Raw genomic sequence first — 19,552 nt, forward strand, 5'->3', positions numbered from 1 at the left:
GGGGAAGGCGCCGTTGATAAACACAACAACTTAGATGCTTTTCACAGGCACTTCGGAAGTGAGGGACATTAGTCTCAGAACATCACCCACCGTACGCTTTTTGTCACGTGATATTTTCGGAAAGAGCAGTGCGATGGGCAGGGGTTAGGGTAACTCTGAAACATAACGAGAGGGAAGTAGGTTAAGGATGTTGACAATGCTCTGCATCCTCAACAAGTCAGTTTTACGCTCTGCTCCTCAAGACAGAGAGACGGCTCGGGGGCCCAACAGCCTTGCGGCGTCGATGGAGAACCTGACCTGAGGCCCGGACAAGGTCAATGTCCAGGGAGTGATTCTGGGGACACCCCACCCACCTACACCCCACCTTCCTGCCACACACACACAGACACGCCCCCCCAAACACACACACTCACACACACATACACACCAAACACACACAGTCACACACGCATACACACCACACACACACACACACACACACACACACACACACACACACACACACACACACACACACACACTCCCAGGCCCGCAAACCACCCATGAAAGAAGACGGAGGGGACCAAACCCAGAAAAAGAAACTTTTAGGAGGCCTAGTAAAATGTTTGGAAATGTGGGGATTAAAATATATTTTTCAGATTCCAGGCAAAAATAAAAGGAAAAGGAGAGAAAACGTGGACATCTTCATTATCACGTTTAAGTTAGGAAATGCCTGCAATGACCCTCTTCATTCGTAAATCGGGACTGGTCAATATTGCCAAAGTCTGTGTCCACACACGGGACACCGTTTGAAGGTTGTGTGTTGCTTAGATTTTTGTTGTCGCGTCTTAAGAACTGCTAAGCGGGCAGGAGCATGTAACAAATTAATGCATGTAAAGCTCTTGGAACGATGCTTGAAAGAGGGTGTTTGCTATGACAGCAAGAAATTGAAGTCTGTCGCACTGAATTAGATGCACCAGCCCTCGCCACACCCCCTAAAGAACTCTGTTTATTCTTTAAAGGACTGCATTAACAGATTTGGAGGCTTAGAGAGTGGCAGGCAGGCATCTTTGGGAAGACCACAAGCTGACGGGGAAACACAACTGCTGCCTTGGCCGAACTCATGAGATGACGGAGGATAAATTGTTGGGACTTGATCATCCTCAGGAGGAAAGCAGAGATGTGACTCCTGCTTTCATGTTAGTACTAACTCTGGGTGGTCTGTGTAGGACAGACTGAGGTTTGGCAAACTCCGGGTAGAGGTCAGAGTGAAAATGGAGACTAAAAGCCTTGTCTCAAAGCTGCACTTGCTTGGAAAGATGCTATTTTTTACTAAAATTGTACTGGAAATATCCTTATATGTGATTGGATCAGTAGGTGAATTTATTGATTTATTAATAACAAGGTTTTTTTCAAAGCAAGGAATTATAAAAAGAATGCATATGGTATTTAAAATTGAAATCTATACACGCACATTTATTTTAAAAAATCAGTAATTTCAATGTTTGTCCTGTTGTTGTTCATCATTGAATTTTGACATTTGAAACAGGCTGTTTAAAGATCAGCAGAGTGTAAAATCCTGTTGTGGCATCCTTTGCACCTGCAAGAGTAAATCTGGGTTCTCAACTTGATCCCATTTGTTGATTTGTATTTAGATTCCTCAGTTTCTTTTTCTGTTCTTTTTTTTATGGTTGCACCGATGGCATAAGGAAGCAGGCCTACACCACAGCCACATCAACACCAGATCTGAGACGCATCTGTCCATTAGCAATAGACTGTAGACTATGGCTCAGCCAAAATGAGCAGCATAAAGACTTTGAAGACAGTGGAAGGAAGAACCTACTCCATTGGTGTATAATATTACTTTTGCCAGGTTTTCTGCCTTGATCAGCAGAAAAACTTCATAAAATAAAAAAAATCCCTGAGGTCTCATATGTGAAAAGCAAGGAAAGAGAGGTGGACACAGGAGGTGAGGCATCAGAAGTGACGTGGAATGCTAGAAAGAAGAGAATGTGGTGTGTTGAAGCTGTGCCGCCATTGGGCAGAAGGAAATGAGGGCTGGGGGTCCAGCTTCAGCTAGCTCACAGGAAGCTGGCTGGTTGCTGCTGAACCTGCTATTGTATCAGTTTCCCTTTTGAAATAAAATACAGGAATGTGCTACGGGAAACCGAAGTGTCAGGAGGAGGTTTCCTAGAGTTCTGTACATGGGCTGGTTTTCCTCACCAAGGCTTGTTTATTTATAAAGCAACATCATTGCCAGTACAGTTAGACTCAAAACATAGGTATGGGAAGATGATAAACACATCATTCTAATTCTGTTGGATGAAACACACAAAATGTACCTCCAACTGCACATCTTTTTTTTTAAGATCACCCAAGCTTGAGCCAGGCTATTTTGGTCAACTTCTCTTGACATTTTAGAAAATTTAGTAGAATTTCTTCTTCCTTTACATATAGAATCTGAAAAGGCCCATCTCACCATTTCTTATATCTCTTTCCCCAAGATCACTGGCATGTATTTTTTTATTAGAATCTATGTCCTGATATAGTATAGTATAATATATGCATAATCTGCTCAAGTCAATTTCTAGCTTTGTGTTATAGTTAAAATCTCATCTATCTCTGGAAAGAACATTTGAGCATGAAACCAAGATTCTCTTCCAATAATGGGAAAGACCAAAACATCCTAGAGATCTCAAGAGGCTGAAATGAAGGCTCAAGCCCTACCGCGCACAAAAAAGAGGCGAATGATGCGCCTCTGAATCTGCTTGGTCTTGACGCTGTATATCAGGGGGTTCATGAACGGAGGAAAGAGGAAGTAGACGTAGCTCATGGTCATGTGCACTGCATGCGGGGCAAAGACTAGGGCGCAGCTGACGTGGGAGACACACGTGTGGAGCGCCTTGGCTCTCTCCCCTCCAGAGGCGATGCCCATCACAGTCTTAAGGATGAGGATGTAAGAGACAAGGATAATCAGAGCATCCAGGAAGAAAGTCAGAGCAACCAGAATAACGGGGTACACACGATTAAAAGTAATATCAGCACAGGCGAGTTTCATGACATCTTGGTGGAGGCAAAAGGCGTGGGAAAGGACGTGGGAGTGGCAATATGGGAACCAATAGAGGGACAGAATAGGGGGCACGAGGGACACAAAGCCCCTCATCAGTACCCCTAGGCCTACCTTCACCACCCGGGATTTGGTAAGAATGGAGCTGTACCGCAGAGGGATGCAGATGGCAATGAAACGGTCACAGGCCATGGCGAGCAGGATGCCCGACTCGACGATGGAAAGGGAGTGAATGCAGTAGGCCTGCAGGAAGCAGGCTCCGTGGCTGATCTCTCGCTGATTCAGCCACAGGACACCCAGGACAGTCGGCATCGTGGCCAGTGTCACGGTCAGGTCCGTGCCGGCCAGCATGGCCAGGAAATAGTACATGGGTTGGTGGAGACTGCGCTCCGCCCTGATGAGGGAGAGGAGAGAGCCGTTGCCGAGAAGCACCGAGCTGTAGACCACCAGCAGGGGGATGGAGGCCCAGGGATGAGCTGCCTCCAGACCTGGGAAGCCAGTCAGCACGAAGGGGGCAGCACTGATGTTGGGCCACATGGTCTGTCCACAGCTGGGGGCAGCTTTCTAGAACCTTTTACCCAAGAACCCAGATGTTTCCGTTTGTACCCTCTCCTCCTAGGAGTGCACCACTGCAGCCTCAGTCAGAAGCTCAGATAGGATCGTCAATTTTGTGTATGGTTTTACAAGTATCTCCTTTAGGAAGAATAAGAGATCTATAAGCTGTCCTAAGGAAAGGAACGATGGCCTTTTCCTAAATGAAGTGCAATATTAAGTTAATTGCTAAAATGTTCTCAATTTAAAACAAAAAATTACAGAATGCCAGTACTCATTCTTATATATAGGCTGAAAGGTGTTTGAAGCTGTGAAGGTAACAAAAATAAGATAGACATATACAAATGGATAATAATATTGCTTCACTGGATTATCTTTTTGTCTGGCTATGCATTGTTGATACATGCAATCTTTATTTTACTTTTATATTACGCAATTCTGATAGAGGCACAGTTCTTGTAAGGAAATGGTTCCTTGTTTTGCTTGGAAATTGAGTGTCAGTGGTTTATGGAATTCTAACAAAAGCCATAAACCTTCTATGCTGAAAATGGACCAGAACAGACATGCCCCCTTTAGACTAAATGCATTCCCAGTTTTCCTGAAGCCTGCCCGTGGTTCCCCACTGGAACCTCCCCACCTGCCTGAACATGCTTGTCCTGATGAAGTCTTGGTCTCGGAGGTGACCATTCTGGGGGCGGAGGATAAGCCCCTCTACGCAGACCTCGAGAACAGTCTCTCTAGCTTCCTTTGACTGCATCTAGCCTCAGCAGGGAGAGGAGTCGTGTCCTCCCTCCTTCTGTGCCTGGTGCTCGTCCACACCGCAGTCGTGCTGCGGCAGTCCTTTGAAGGCTGAGTCCAGGTTCTCCCACCTCCAGCACCGAGGAAGACACGAGGTGGGAGAGACTTTGTCTGTAGAAATCACCTCCCCAGGGCTTTCCCTTTCCAGCCCCTGGGGAGAGTCTTTGATTTGCCTTCCCTTCCTTCTTATTCTGGGAGAAGCTGGGCTCCTCAAACAGTGCCTGCAAGTCTGCAGTTCCCTAGGGGTCTAATGAGAAAATGGAAATTCAAATGTTAACACAGGTGCGAGGAGGCCAGGCTTCCCCTGTGCAGGGTCACCACACAGGTGTGGGGATGTGGCTTGTGGTCCTGTCATCGGGACTTAGGAAACTGATGAATGGGTTCCCATTGTCTGTCTCAAGGTCAAGGTAGTAGTTTTACTCTCAGGAGTCATATGTGCCTTTGCTAATCCTGGAATTAGTGAATCCCAATTGCCTTTGTGTCTTTCTTGTTTCTTTGGGGAAATCTGTTCTGATCTACAGAATCCTCAATGGCTCTGTGCATAAAGGACATCTTATACTATGTCTTAAAAGTCCTTCATTGTCTGATTCTTTTTCATTTGTGGCAAGTTCAGGGTGATGGACTTGTTCTTTTCATTAGCAGAACTTAAAGATCTAGCTGGGGCTGGGCTGGAAATCTCCCCTTAAATTTACATATCACACTCATCACTGCGTGAAAGTCAGTGTGCTGGGGGAGGAGCATAGACGATATAGCTGGCATCCAGAAACCTTGAGAAAAAGTGCTATTTATGCCGAGAATTGAATAATGCCAAGAGTAAGGAATGTATTAGTTTTGGGCCCAGCACTCCTTTCATGCAGAGGAAAAATAAAAAATAAAAGACAAACAAACAAAAGCATCTGCCCTGGTCATGGGACAAGAGAAAACATGACGACTTTTGAAAACGTCATTTTGTATTAAATGTGTGTGGACGACTGAGGTATAGTATCATTAGAACAGGACATGGAACAGAGCTTGACCTCAAATGAATCTGTGTCAGCAGGTTCGGATCACATAGGGTCTTACAAATCGGGTCAGAAGTTTAGACTTTATCGTATTGGTATGAGTATGAAGGAAACGATAGGGCCAGGCTTGCGGTGGATGGGTCATTGTTTACAGCTCACGTTGCTACAGCATGAAGAGTCCATTGGAAAAGAAGTGGGAAAAGGGAGAAAAAGAGCAGACAGTCATCTACTGAGACATTGTGCTGGTGTGGCTGTGACTGGGTATTGTCCGTAGGGCTGGATGGCAGTTAATGCGGAGAGGGTCAGGACTTAGAAAGACTGGAGCCTGGTATTTGACTCAGGTGGTGGATTAAGGGAAGCGTGGCACCTGCATGTCTGATTTTAGCCGAGTGGGGGGCGTTTCACGGACTCAGGGAAGGAGCACGGGGGATCGTTACCTAATTCGTCGATGGACAGCTCTTGGTTGAGTGGCTCTTTTCCACTAAGCCTTGTTTCACACACTAGATTCTGAGAAAGAATGACCTGAACGCGTTCAGCTTGGGGCATTCCGTGCCTGTAAGCAGCCGTCCCGGAAGGCAGTTCCTCTGGGTGGACCTCAGCACCAAAGTTAACACGTCAAATGGGACGCATCTGGGTCGTCATTTTTGCTGAGGTCTTTAGGTGGACTGTAGACCTATGGGCACATGATGCGGGACAGAGGGCACCTGTGGGGGATCATCAGACTTTAGGGTTTTCGTATGTGTTCAGCTCAATGGCTCAAACATTTCACTCTGCGGTACATTTTCCCTTTATGAAACCAGTGAAGGAAACATCCAGTTCCCCAAGTAGATGGGTCTGAAAACCTTTCCTGATCAGCCATGCAGAAAACGCCTCCCAACCCCAGTGTTTTAAGCACTGCAGGGGTGATACCCCATTTCCTGCCGTCATGTTCTGTTGTCCCATAAGCTCCTTGTACAGACGGGATGAGCAAATATTTGTTGCAGAGAAATCATCCATTCCGCTCTGGCCTTGAGGGACCTGCACAGCGTCAATGTTTTGTGTTTTTGACTGGGGGTGGGGGGGCTTCTATTTTCTTCTCTCTTCATAGTCTTGACATTTCTTTCCTGGCATGAGGACGAGGGGAAGGTTGATGTAAATCATGGAGCAGGAAGGATTCTTCCTCCAGGAAGCATGTCGTGTTTTCTCTGTCAAGAGTCTAGTTTGCACAATAGAAGGTTCACCGTGGGAAGAGGTGCGGCAAGGTGTTTTCATAGCATCTGGATGGACATCCTGCGGTGAATGCTTCGACAACGTACAGAGGCTCTTTTTAACTTCTCTATCTGTACGTGACTCGTGACTTCTTTGGAAAATTTAATACGCGAAACATGGTCAGGGAGAGTCTCGGAACTCAGGCCAGAGGGTATTCAAAGGGTCATCCCGACACACTGATTTAAAAGTAAACTTAAAAGACTGATTTATTGTCATTAACTTTATCACAAGGGCCATAAGAGGTTCAAAATTAGAATTTACTTACAGAGAATAATGATCCCCCAATTATGTTTGCTCACAAGCATATGTGCATCAGCACCTGTACCCGCCACCGTGTATGCTCACAGGTGCACACACACAAGATGCACACACACACACACACACACACACACACACACACACACACAAACACACAAGACCCCCACACACACATGCACACACTGATGCAATGCTTCTTCCTTGGAGATGGATTGTTGTACTTGTTTTGAGAACTAAGGTGGCTTATCTCCCGGTGCACATGAAGTAAGGATTTTACATGACCGTTTCCAGTTCCGTGTGGTCTTCCTCAGAAACCCGTGACCAGGCATCCGTAGGCTGTGAGCCAACCCTGTGATAACTTGTTTAAGCCCTAGTGGAAAAATCCCTTCCAGTGTAACTCAGCTCTTTGCTCAGAGAGGAATCCAGGTCTTTCTTCTATCTTTGCATCTGTGCCTGTATCCAATGCTCCACCTCCAGCCCGTTGTTTCTTATCATAAGTTATGGATTTCTTGAGTATTTCATTTGGCTGTCGATTTACGACTGGCTCCTATTTTTTTTTTCTTTTTTGGAAAACCGCCAGTAAAAGCCACTCAGTAGAGACCCTAATCTATCCATTTCTCTCCCAAATAGGGTTGCAAAGACCTGTGTGTGCTGTGATTTTTTTTCGGTCAACGACTTCCGTTTTATTTCCATTGTCTTGTACTTCCTAAACTTTGAGCACATACTGAAGTAGTCCTAGCTTTTACTATAATTATTAAGAATTAGACAAAAAATACACATACTGACATTTATTTCTATATGTCTATTTAATGAATATGTTATTGCCTTCCCTTAAAAGCCTACAGTACAGAATATTTCCAAAGGTCATGTTCATAGGTCACCATTTCATCATTTGGATTTGGAATCATCTCCAAGTTTCCAGAATATTTTTTTAAATGGTAATTTTTTTTCTGATGCATGGATTTGATACATAGTAGATAATATTTGGGGAGTTAATGGCACTAATGTTCTTTAATAATCCGAAAATTTAATATCATATTTTTCCTCCCAAACTTTTATCTGCTGTTCTAAAACACCCACACGTCCTGTTAAATGGTAGGTCTTGACAGTATCTCATGTCTATCCACTCTGTTCACCTTCACTTTACATAGCTTCGCTCCTAGGCGCTCTTTCTCAAACTGGTACGCAGTCTTCTTTCTGATTCTCTTGGTCCCCTGTTGCCTCACTCAGGTCCACACAGTTCCTGAATTTACATCTTGTCACCATCACTGACGTCACCTCGCCCCCTTGCCTAGAACTGCTGGGTAGCTTCCCGAGGCTCCTGGGTGAACACCCACACCCTTGCTGTGGCCACCAGGATGCTCTTGTCTCGACCCCTTCTCCTCTCCACCTCCGCTTAGGACCGTCACCCTCTTCGTGTCAGCCACGTCCGTGGAAGCTTCCATCCTCCATCCCACGTCCAGCCCCCTCCCCCATGCTGCTTTCTGCTTAGAGCGTTCTTATCCCTGTTTACCCGTTATTTTCTAATCCATTTTCGGATCTGAGCTGAAGGGACACTGCTCAGGGGACTTTCCCTTTCCTCAGCTTGAATGTGATCCTTATTGAGTCCCATACCTCCAAGCAGTTTGCACTTTATGTGTTGTCACTAATCACAGGGATTATTCTCAATGTCATTGTTTTAAAATATTTGATTCTCCAGTGGGTTGTGATACACAGAAGGCAATATTTTACACCTGTTTGCTTGAGGTTAGATCACTTTTGTTTAGCATCATTCCCATCTCTTGTCTTAAAATGGAAAAACAGTAGTGCTGCTACCTTTGAAAATGGATACAATGGGGTTCCTACTGTGATGCAGTTGGTTAGGACTGCAGCAGCTCAGGTTGCTGCAGGTGCAGTCCTCAGCCCAGCACAGTGGGTCTAGCGTAGCTGCAGCTGTAGCTTAGGTTGCAGGTGCAGCTCGAATTTGATCCCTGGCCTGGGAACTTCCATATGCTGCAGGTATCGCCATGAAAAAAAAAAAAAAAAAGAAAAGAAATATATTGAAGTCTGATTTAAATTCTTTTCTCCAAATATTAAGTTACTATGAAATAGAATAAACAAAAGAATTTATGCACAAAATAAGAAATATATAAATCAACCTGGAATCAGAGAGGTCTTTAATCACATGGCCCCCAGATCTCAACAAAGTAAGTAAAATAAAGATATTTGTTTATGAAATTCCATATGTAATAAAGATGAAAAAGGACGTATTTTGGGATCCTCTTGTGGGTCAGCAGGTTGAGGACCTGGCATTGTCTTTGTGATGATACGGGTTCAATCCCTGGCCTCAGTCAGTGGGTTAAGGATGCAGCACTACCGCAGGCTGTGGTGTAGTTCTCAGATGTGGCTCAGACCCAGTGTTGCTGTGGCTGTGGCATACACTCCAGCCGCAGCTCTGATTCGACCCCTGGCTCAGGAACTCCCATATCACGGGTGTAGCCATTTAAAAAAGAGAGAGAGAGAGACAAGTCCAAAGTTAGACATGAAAATCATTACAAGCTGAACATTTTTCATGCTTTTAACAGTAAAAAGTAACTGAATATGCAAAAAACAAAATATCATATTGCACTGAATCCTCCAGACATTCCAAAACTGTTTCTAGCCTCTACTTAGCACTTGGACAGAAGAACACAGGCTAATGAGAAACGAAGCAACCCAGGAATTTAACAAATGGCATCTCCATCAATGATGTCGTCTCATCTGGGGAAGTGGAGGCTGCCATGGAAGTGCTGAGATGTAGCGGGATCCCGTGGCCCTCTGTGCAGAGGGACCTCAGATCCCCCCATCCGCCCTGGTCAACCCCCCAGAGCCAGGTTAACGTCCAAGCCTATGTTTAGATAAAAGGCGGAGAATGCCGTGCTGAATCTGCTTGGTCTTGATGCTGTAGATGATAGGATTCATTAAGGGGGGGAAGAGGAAGTAGATGTAGCTCATGGTCACGTGCACCACTTGTGGCACATTCCGCCCAAACCTGTGGACGAACGACAGGCCGATCACAGTGACGTAGAAGATGAGGACACAGCCGATGTGGGAGATGCAGGTATTGAGGGCCTTGGATCGCTCCTCCCCGGAGGCGATGCCCACGACTGTCTTAAGAATGAGGATGTACGAGAAGAGAATGATGAGAGCATCCAGGAAGACTGTGAAGGAAATGAGAACTACGGGGAAAGTCTGTTGAAAGTGGTGTCAGCACAGGCCAGGGTCATGACTTCCTGATGGAGACAGAAAGCATGGGCGAGGACGTGAGAGCGGCAGTATGGAAAAGAAAAAAGACGCAGGATTACAGGCAGGATGGATAGAAAACCTCTCACAAAAGCTCCCATCCCTACCCTGACCACGCGCGTGTTGGTGAGGATGGCCGCGTATCTCAAGGGATGGCGGATGGCAATGAAACGGTCACAGGCCATGGCGAGCAGGATGCCCGGCTCGACGATGGAAAGGGAGTGAATGCAGTAGGCCTGCAGGAAGCAGGCTCCGTGGCTTATCTCTCGCTGATTCAGCCACAGGACACCCAGGACAGTCGGCATCGTGGCCAGTGTCACGGTCAGGTCCGTGCCGGCCAGCATGGCCAGGAAATAGTACATGGGTTGGTGGAGACTGCGCTCCGCCCTGATGAGGGAGAGGAGAGAGCCGTTGCCGAGAAGCACCGAACTGTAGACCACCAGCAGGGGGATGGAGAACCAGGGATGAGCTGCCTCCAGACCTGGGAAGCCAGTCAGCACAAAGGGGGCAGCACTGATGTTGGGCCACATGGTCTGTCCACAGCTGGGGGCAGCTTTCTAGAACCTTTTACCCAAGAACCCAGATGTTTCTGTGATAATGCGTCACAGAGGCCTCCATCACAATCTTCATAGTTAATTGGTGTGATAGATGCAAGTGGAAAAGTATCTTCCTGCAGAACAAGAGTAGAGGTTTACAGGTTACACTGCAGATGAGTAATACCGGTCTTTTCCTAATTAGAAGAAAATAGTGGCTAATGGTTAAATTTTTCTCCACTTAGAAGAGTACGTTCATTAACTTTTCCTAAAACGTCAGACCCTAGTATTGTGTGTATGGTTAAAATTTTTTTGCAGCAATGCCGACAGCAACAACCGTAAGGGAATTAATTGCACATGGAGAGAGATCCTAGTTAACTGCTTTCTTGCGGTGATTGCCAACTTTGGGGACCCATTCGGTTTTGGTTTTGTTCTTCGATCTCTCACAGGCATGGTAACTACACAATCTGAGCTCGAAGAATTTTTCTTTTTTTTTTTTTTTTTGGTCTTTTTGCTATTTCTTGGGCCGCTCCCGCGGCATATGGAGGTTCCCAGGCTAGGGGTCGAATCAGAGCTGCAGCCACTGGCCTACGCCAGAGCCACAGCAAGGCGGGATCCGAGCCGCATCTGCGACCTACACCACAGCTCACGGCAACGCCGGATCGTTAACCCACTGAGCAAGGGCAGGGATCGAACCCGCAACCTCATGGTTCCTAGTCGGATTCGTTAACCACTGCGCCACCACGGGAACTCCAGAATTTTTCTTTGTTTTGGAACTTGAACACCAGCGTTTGATGGCGCGTGCTAAGTAGCACTGTCACTTCCAAGTGCTTTGCCACTCCAGTGATTATTACCCTTTTGTGGGCTTGGCCCCCAGAGGTGTGGGCCACTTACCAGCCACAACTCACCAGTATGAGGACTTGCTGGACACGCAGCCTTAGACTCCACTTCCAACTCAGTCAAAATGTGCCTTTTATTACAACCCCCAGGTGATTCAGGTGCCGGGCAATGTCTGAGAGGCCCCAGGCTAAGCAAGCCTTCTGTGGTCCATCTTTGGAGAGAGGTGCTTTTTCATTCTTCCACCGGATTGCTTACCTGATGCATGCCTCCAGATATCCTCACGCAATATTTTTCATTGCTCTCTCACCACTCTTTCTGCCTCTTGTCCTTTCTGCCTCTTGTCCTTTCTGCCTCTTGTCCTGTCCAAAGCTATTTGACACAGGTGAATGTTCAGGTTCCGTCTCATGTCCCCTCTTATCTCTCCTTTCCCTCTGGTGCTTAACTCCTGATGAGCGGTTGCTCATGTGACTGGTCACATTGCAAGGATCCCACGGCCTGAGGTGCCTCAAGACCGTCCCATTTCCGTTTGCTTGGTCGCCTCACTCAAAATAAAGAACCTGACACCTTTTGGGCTGAAGTCTTATTTTACCATAAATTCAGGAGCATCGAGGCATATCTCCTTAATAAGATACTCTTAATATCAGAAATATCAATATCAGAAATATCAGAAATACATCGGAATCAAGACCAATCACAAAGAATCTAACACTTGTGTAAGAAAATGCTTTGCCGCTGCCTCTGTGTGAGCGCGGTTCTCATTGAGATGGAAATCGCCAACACTGCAAGTTGCCCAGATTAAGTCACAGAGAGATTTAACCTGTGATTGTTGTGCAAATGCTGCTCTGCTCCTGAAATTTTCTTGCTTGACGATATGGATGAGAGAGTAACGTGTAAGAGGAAGAGAAAGACAGTTTGGTGAGGTAGCGAATTGGAGATATATCGATCCTGATGATGAAAACATGCAGAAATAATAAAGTCCTGGACTCACTTAAGAAAAGATACGCAGAATATATTTCCAGACTGTATAAAACTTCGGCCAGCTCCCCACTGAAAATTAAGTAGGTTTTGTAGATGATGCTAATAAAACATTCAAGACCAAAATGGATACATGTTTTTACTTTTTTCATGAGAAGAACGGTGTTTGAGAAACAGGGAGGCTGTATTTCTCTCTGTAGTTAGGTCAGAAAAATAAGAAATAGAGAAGGCCATGGTAGTAGCTCTAAGTATGTAAAAAGCAGGTCATGTCCCTGAGCCTTTTGAAATAAAGAGAAAACTTAACAGACCTAAGAGAGGACCCTGACATTTGCCCAGAAGTGGGTTTGTGGATTTCTAAGAGTACGAGGTACTGTCCTCAAGCTGAGACCCACTATAGTCAGATTCTTCAGACCTAGGACCACGCTGCATGCATCTTTCCAAGCTTATGTTATGGAGCAGCAATTCCAGGAACAAGGCTTGGCTGTGTATGGGTTTATTTATTGACACAGGCTAATAAAATTACCTCAGTGGCCTAAGAACCAGTCTGTCTGGCTATAGATGGGGGACTATGATCTTGAAATTGATCGACAGCTCCCAAACACATGTACTTTATTTAGCGACATCCTAAGATTCTCATCTTATCAACATCTGACGAGTTGTTCTATAAGGGATACCTTATTCATGAAGGTATAAACAGCCAGTAGAACTTCTCAGTATCCTGTGGGACTAGTAGAAAGATTACTATTTCAACTCTGCACAGAATTCATGAGCACCTGCCATGCACCTGCCAATGTGTTTATGAATGGGAAAACCACTTAAGCACAGTCTCTGTTCTGAGGAAGCTCACAGGTGAACAAGGAGTTTATAACGGGGGTATGATCATGCTGCAGTTTTATGCAAAGCGTTGTTCATATGTGTCTTAATAGGGTCTCTAATTCTAAAAGCATGAAAAAGCATAGGTAGATCTGAGCCATGTTCCTGGCCTCATTTCAGATCTCCTACCAACTTGATTTTCATGCGAAGGCATTTATCTAGGCAACACACAAAACACATCCATGGAAACAGCCCAAAGCACTCAATCCGAGAGCGTGAACTTGATGGGAGAAGAAGGGACGGAGAGGGGACTTTGTTGTACGAGGAAAGAAAGAGGAGGAAAGACACATGGCCCTCGAAAGAAAATAGAGAATCGACCACAGAATCCAAACGAGCACTTGGATGAAGAAGACAGAGTCACTTCTCCTCCCTCCCATTTCATCTTTTACATACACTCCAATCCTCTCAAACGGGGTGGAGCAGAGGCCCCCCATAGACTCGAGGGTGCGGAGCCAGGACCGGGGTCTCGGGGGTCTTCCTGCTGAGTCTCGCTGTCATTACCCGAGCCCTTTCTGAGAGTAGTTCCTCCAGTAAACACACAGACTGCTGTTAGGATCTAATAAAACCTATAACCCTACCCAGCAAGTGGATACGCGTCCACAATGTCACATTTAACTTGGGGCGCACGCAGTTATCCTGGTGCCAATCGGGGGTTCCAGATTAGAAAGCCGAATCTCTCCGGGTCCCTTGAATACCCTCTTTAGAAGGAGGGAGAGCTCTGTGCTGTAGCCTTTCCCACCTTAGCGGGGACCTGCCCTCTAGACCGGCTTCTGGAAAATGTTCACGTCTCCCTCCATTGCCTCTAACATCAGAAGGGAGAGGCGTCCCTTCCACACGTCTGCTCCTCACACTTACCCACCGCAGTCTTGTTGCAGGAATAGGGTCTCCTCACGGCCCTATTTGAAGACCCCGTCCCAGGGGTTCCTCACTTAGCCTCCTCCAGAGGCCCCATTAGAACGCTCCTGTATGCTGGGACACTGCCCCCGAGTCTCAGCTCCACAGCCACCCAGGGGACCCCCTGATTTCTCTACCCTCTGTCCTCTTTCTGGGAGAAGGTGGGTGCTCAGTCAAGGCCCTTGGGGCTTGATTCATGTCCTCAGGAGACAATCAGTTTCCCAAAGGGTGTGAGAAAAGCTGCAGACTGCAGTGCCAGCTGAGGTAGGGATGTCAGGACAGGCCCTGGCTCATCCCCTCCCCTCTCCCCCAGCATCCTCGGCCTCAGGATGGAAGAAATCCAGGCATGACCTTCCTGTTGTTTATTTCAAGCGTCAAACACTTGACAGTTTCCCTCAGGGATCACATGTGCTGTTGTTTATCCCAGAATTTAGGAGTCCCAGTTGCATTTTTGTCTTTCCTGTTTGTTTGGAGAATTAAGTTCTGGTCCAGGCGAACATCAGTGGATTTCTTCATAGCCGTGTGTATGGGCCCTGTCCACTTATTCTTACCATCACATTAGCTTTAGATCACTGGCCACTTCGTGTCAGGTTCACAGTGGGACGCACGGTCTCTTATGCACAGCGTGTGACCGTATAACCAGTTCTAGAGATAAAATATTCACCGTGGATGTTTGTAACATGCCATGGCTGTATGAACAGCGGGCACAGGAAGAAGCTATGAATGGCAGAACATGGGACAAAAACTCAGATGTGTGAGAAGTGGAACTTTATTATAGGTGATTTGGCGCCTCAACCCATTCGGTGGAAGACGCCAGGTGTCGTCACTCAGAATCTTTTTAGTAACCCCTGGCCGGCATCTAGGTTTCTGGTTTTGGCGGCAAGACCCCCTCAGACTGAGTATCGTACTCTCATCTGCTTGTCGTCCACTCTAAATCCATGTGGCACCAGGGGGGTTGCCTAAGACCCGGCCTCACATGATGCACCGCTGGGCATAGAGAACAGTCAGTTTAAACTGCTTGCCACTGAGTAAGGAGGAACTCTACCCAGCTCAGCCTCCTCTCTCTCTTTTAAATAGACTCTGCAACCATTTCAAGTGTAACTGACTTCGGGTAACTAGTAAGACAAGTGATTCTGCTCGAGTAGAAAATTATAGAATGAAAGAGACATTCTACCAAGTAGAACGATGGAACTCAGGTCAAAGTCATTGGCACTGAGCAAGGGGTCAGGGGCTGAGAGTCAGAGCAATGGTTCTGTGTCTTTTATGTACTTAATTAATTGGTTTATTTATATATTTTTCTTTTTACGACTGCACCCACGGCATACGGGAATTCCCAGGTTAGGGGTCAATCAGAACTGCAGCTTCCAGCTTACACCACAGCCACAGCGATGCCTGATCCAAGCTTAATCTGTGACCTATGCCGCAGGTTGCGGCATCACCAGATCTTTAACCCACTGAGCAAGGCCAGGGATCAAACCTTCATCCTCATGGGTACTATGTCGGGTTCTTAACCTCCTGAGCTACAACGGGAACTTCTGCTTTGTGTCTTTCAAAAGGCAGGAATCCAGCCTTCTGACTCTGAGCTGCACTGACACTATAGAGTCTCTTCTGCCAAGAAACCATCCTGCAGTGGGGAGAATGCCCAGAGTCAACACCTCATGCTCAAAGTCTCTGGAAAGAGAAAAGGCGAGTGAGACCATTCTGTATCTGCTTGGTCTTAACACTGTAGATTATTGGATTCATAAATGGGGGGAAGAGGAAATAGACATAGCTCATGATAATATGAACTGCTTGTGGCACGTATTTCCCAAATCGATGAATGAGGGTCAGCCCAGTCACAGTGACGTAGAAAACCAGAACACAGCTGATATGGGAGACACATGTATTTAGCACTTTAGCCTGCTCTTTACCTGAAGCAATTCCCATGACAGTCTTAAGGATTAGGATGTAAGAGATAAGAATGAGCACAGAGTCTAAAAATCCAGTCAGTGAGACCAGGACTATAGGGTAGAGTCTGTTGAAGGTGATGTCGGCACAGGCCAGTTTGATCACATCCTGGTGCAGGCAGAAGGCATGGGAGAGGCCGTGGGATCTGCAGTAGGGGAATCCAGAGAGGGTGGTGATTATGGGCACGACAAGTATAAATCCTCTCAGTAGAAGCCCTAGACCCATCTTCACCACCTGAGCATTGGTGAGAACGGAGGTGTATCTCAGAGGATTGCAGACGGCAACAAAACGATCATAGGCCATGACAAGCAAGACTCCAGACTCCACAATGGAGAGGGAATGGATGAGATAGGCCTGGAAGTAGCAGGCTCCGTGGCTGATCTCCCTGTGATCCAGCCACAGAACACCAAGCACGGTGGGCATCGTCGTCAAGGTCACTCCAAGGTCTGTGGCCGCCAGTATCGCCAGAAAGTAATACATAGGCTCATGAAGCGTGTGGTCTTCTCGGACGAGGAAGAGGAGGGTGCCATTGCTGAGGAGTATGGAGACATAGATGACAAAGAAGGAGATGGAAATCCAAGGATGAAACATCTCCAGACCTGGGAAGCCAGTCAGCAGAAAAGGGGCAGCACTGATGTTGGACCACATGGTGGGTCCCTGGGAGGAAAAAGTTAAAGCTTTCTCTAAATTAGCCCTGCCAGTAGACATGTAACTTGAGCCACCAAGGTGATTTTTAAATTTTCTAGCAGCAACATTAAAAATAGTAAAAAGGTAGAATTACAAATAATTTAATACACACTTTATCTGCTCTAAAGTAGTATTCCAAAATGTAATCAGTATAAAATCATGCATGAGATATTTTACATTTCATTGTACATTTCAAAATTCAGAAAGTAGGGAGGTCCCCCTGTGGCTCAGCAGCAACGAACTTGACTAGTATCCATGAGGATGCGGGTTCCATCTCTGGCCTCACTCAGTGGGTTAAGGATCCGGCTCTGATATAAGCTATGGTGTAGTTCACAGACATGGCTTGGATCTGGTTTTGCTGTGGCTGGCAGTTAAAGCTGACATTCGACCCCTACCCCTGGAACTTACATATATGCTGCAGGTGCAGCCCTAAAAAAAAAAAAAAAAAAAAAAAATCAGAAAGTAGTTAACACAGAAATTCCTAACTCAAGCTAACCATAGGGTACAATATTCAAAAGCACACATCTAGACAATAAAGTTATTTTGCCATATCATTTGAAAAATAGGAAATTACAGTATTTGTATAGAATTTTTCTCAACTTGTATCGCTTCATAAATTTTTCACCCCAGTTCTCTAATTCTGATTATTTTCTCACAGCTCATTTTCTCGGTCAGAATCCTCTGCTAAAGTTTACCGGAATATCTGACCTGATCTCACCTGAAATCCAAGATGTTTTGTCAATTTCTAGCTGTGTCTTCTAGTTTCTTCTTCTCTCAATTGTGAACATATTTTATATTGTAGGAAAGAAGTCAGCACTTTGCTTTTGGAAATATATATGTGCATTGATACTATGAATAAAAATGGATGATTCCTGCATAAATGAAGAGCCAACTGAGCATTAGGGATGCAAAGTTCATGACCTTGCTAGTAACAAAAAATAAGCTTTCTTCGGGTTAAGCCCTCTTTACTTAAATTGAAGATCACATTATAGTTATTTGTATGGATAAAACTGTTACATCACCCCACGGTGCCGACCCACTCAGGGAACCCCGAAGAAGGGTGCCTGATGTCTGTTCAGGTACCTGCTGATCTCATGGGATTGTTACTACTAAACTTACGGAGTTCACAATTTTACGCTTCAAGGAAGCATTGCCTTTGTCCATAGGGGACAGAAGATAGAAACTTGGAGATGATTCTTTTTTTCAACTTCTAAAATTTAAATGAGTGGCAATCATATTTGTCTCTGTTACTCAATGATGATATTCTTGCTTCTATGAATTTCATTGTTTGTGCTAAATGCAGTGAATATATTTGTAAAAAGGCAGATGTTTACACACTTATTAGAATGGCCAAAATCCTGAATGCTGACAACACCAAAAGCTGACGAGACTATGGGGCAACAAGAACTTTCACACATTGCTTGTGGAGACACAGAACAGTGTAACCACTTTGGAAGACAATTTGGTGGTTTCTTACAAAACTAAAGGTACTCTTACCGTACAATCTAAAACTTCCACTCCTTGGTATTTACCCAAAGGCGTTGGAAACTTACGTCCACACAAAACCTGCACCCAGATGTGTATAGCAGCATTATTCATGATTATGCAAACTTGGAAGTAAGGAATTCCCATCGTGGCTCCGTGGAAAAGAATCTGACTAGTATTCATGAGATGCAGGTTTGATCCCTGGCCTCGCTCAGTGGGTTAAGGATCCAGTGTTGCCAGGAGCTGTGATGTAGGTCATAGATGCAGCTCAGATCTGATCTGGCATTGCTGTGTCTGTGGAGTAGACCAGAGGCTACAGCTCCAGTTTGACCCCTAGCCTGGGAAACTCTATATACCATGGGTGCAGCCCTAAAAAGACAAAACAAACAAACAAAAGAAACCAAACACTTGGAAGCAAATGAGATATCTTTTAATGGATAAATAATTGTGATATATCTGACAATGAAATATTATATGGCACTAAAAATAGCTATTAAATCATGAAAAAACATGGAGGAACTTTAAATGTATATGAAAGTAGCTAGTCTGAAAAGTCTACATATTGTATAATTCCAATGCTATGACAGTCTGGAAAAGACAAAACGTTGGAAACATTATAAAGATGAGTGGTTGTCAGGAGTCAGGGTGAGGAGATGTGTAGGTAGAGCACAGAGGACTTGTAGAGCAGCAAGAATATTCTACGAAATATGTGAAACACATGAAATTCTAATGATGTATATTTGTTATTATTATTTTAGTCTGAACCCATGCAATGTACACCACCAAAGGTGAACCCTAGGTAACCCGATGATTGAGATGTCAATCAGGTTTATCTCTGGTTTTAAAAAAAATCATTTTGGTAAATGATATTGATCACAAGGAAGGTGATACATGTATGATAACAAAAAGCATGTGATTAACATCTGTATTTTCCTCTCAATTTTGTTGTAAATCTAAAAAATCTGCTCTAAAAACTAAAGTCATGTTTTTAAGAAAGCAGAGAGTGGAGTTCCCTGTGACTCAGTAGGTTAAGGATCAGCATTGTCACCGCTGTGGCTCTGGTTACTGCTGAGGCACAGGTTCAGTCTCTAGTCTGGGAACTTCCGCATGCCACAGGTGCTACCAAAAAAAAAAATGCAGAAAAGAGAATTTCC

General features: G+C 45.3%; 3 protein-coding genes across 3 annotated transcripts; all 3 read right to left on the minus strand.

Moving 5' to 3' along the window:
• Nucleotides 1-2,695: 2,695 nt before the first annotated feature.
• Nucleotides 2,696-3,583, minus strand: LOC100520259 (olfactory receptor 51B2-like). The gene has a single exon (XM_021062377.2). The coding sequence runs from the start codon at nucleotides 3,581-3,583 to the stop codon at nucleotides 2,696-2,698; it is 888 nt and encodes a 295-aa protein (XP_020918036.2).
• Nucleotides 3,584-9,756: 6,173 nt separating this feature from the next.
• LOC100520442 (olfactory receptor 51B2-like) lies at nucleotides 9,757-10,694 on the minus strand. The gene is given in 2 exon segments (XM_003129531.2): nucleotides 9,757-10,109; nucleotides 10,112-10,694. Coding segments are annotated over 2 exon segments (936 nt in total).
• Nucleotides 10,695-15,941: 5,247 nt separating this feature from the next.
• LOC100520626 (olfactory receptor 51B2-like) lies at nucleotides 15,942-16,874 on the minus strand. Its single transcript, XM_013999047.2, has one exon. It carries the CDS (start codon nucleotides 16,872-16,874, stop codon nucleotides 15,942-15,944), a length of 933 nt encoding a protein of 310 aa, XP_013854501.2.
• Between the last annotated feature and the right edge of the window lie 2,678 nt (nucleotides 16,875-19,552).

Source organism: Sus scrofa, chromosome 9 (genome assembly GCF_054392235.1).
Source record: "Sus scrofa isolate SSC_HxYL_T2T_F1_AM1 chromosome 9, Sscrofa_HxYL_maternal_Yorkshire_Landrace_v2.0, whole genome shotgun sequence".
Classification (NCBI taxonomy): domain Eukaryota; kingdom Metazoa; phylum Chordata; class Mammalia; order Artiodactyla; family Suidae; genus Sus; species Sus scrofa.

Excerpts from the sequence above, each read along its gene's own strand:
- LOC100520259 (XM_021062377.2), bottom strand. The coding sequence starts at position 3,583 with ATGTGGCCCAACATCAGTGCTGCCCCCTTCGTGCTGACTGGCTTCCCA.
- LOC100520626 (XM_013999047.2), bottom strand. The coding sequence starts at position 16,874 with ATGTGGTCCAACATCAGTGCTGCCCCTTTTCTGCTGACTGGCTTCCCA.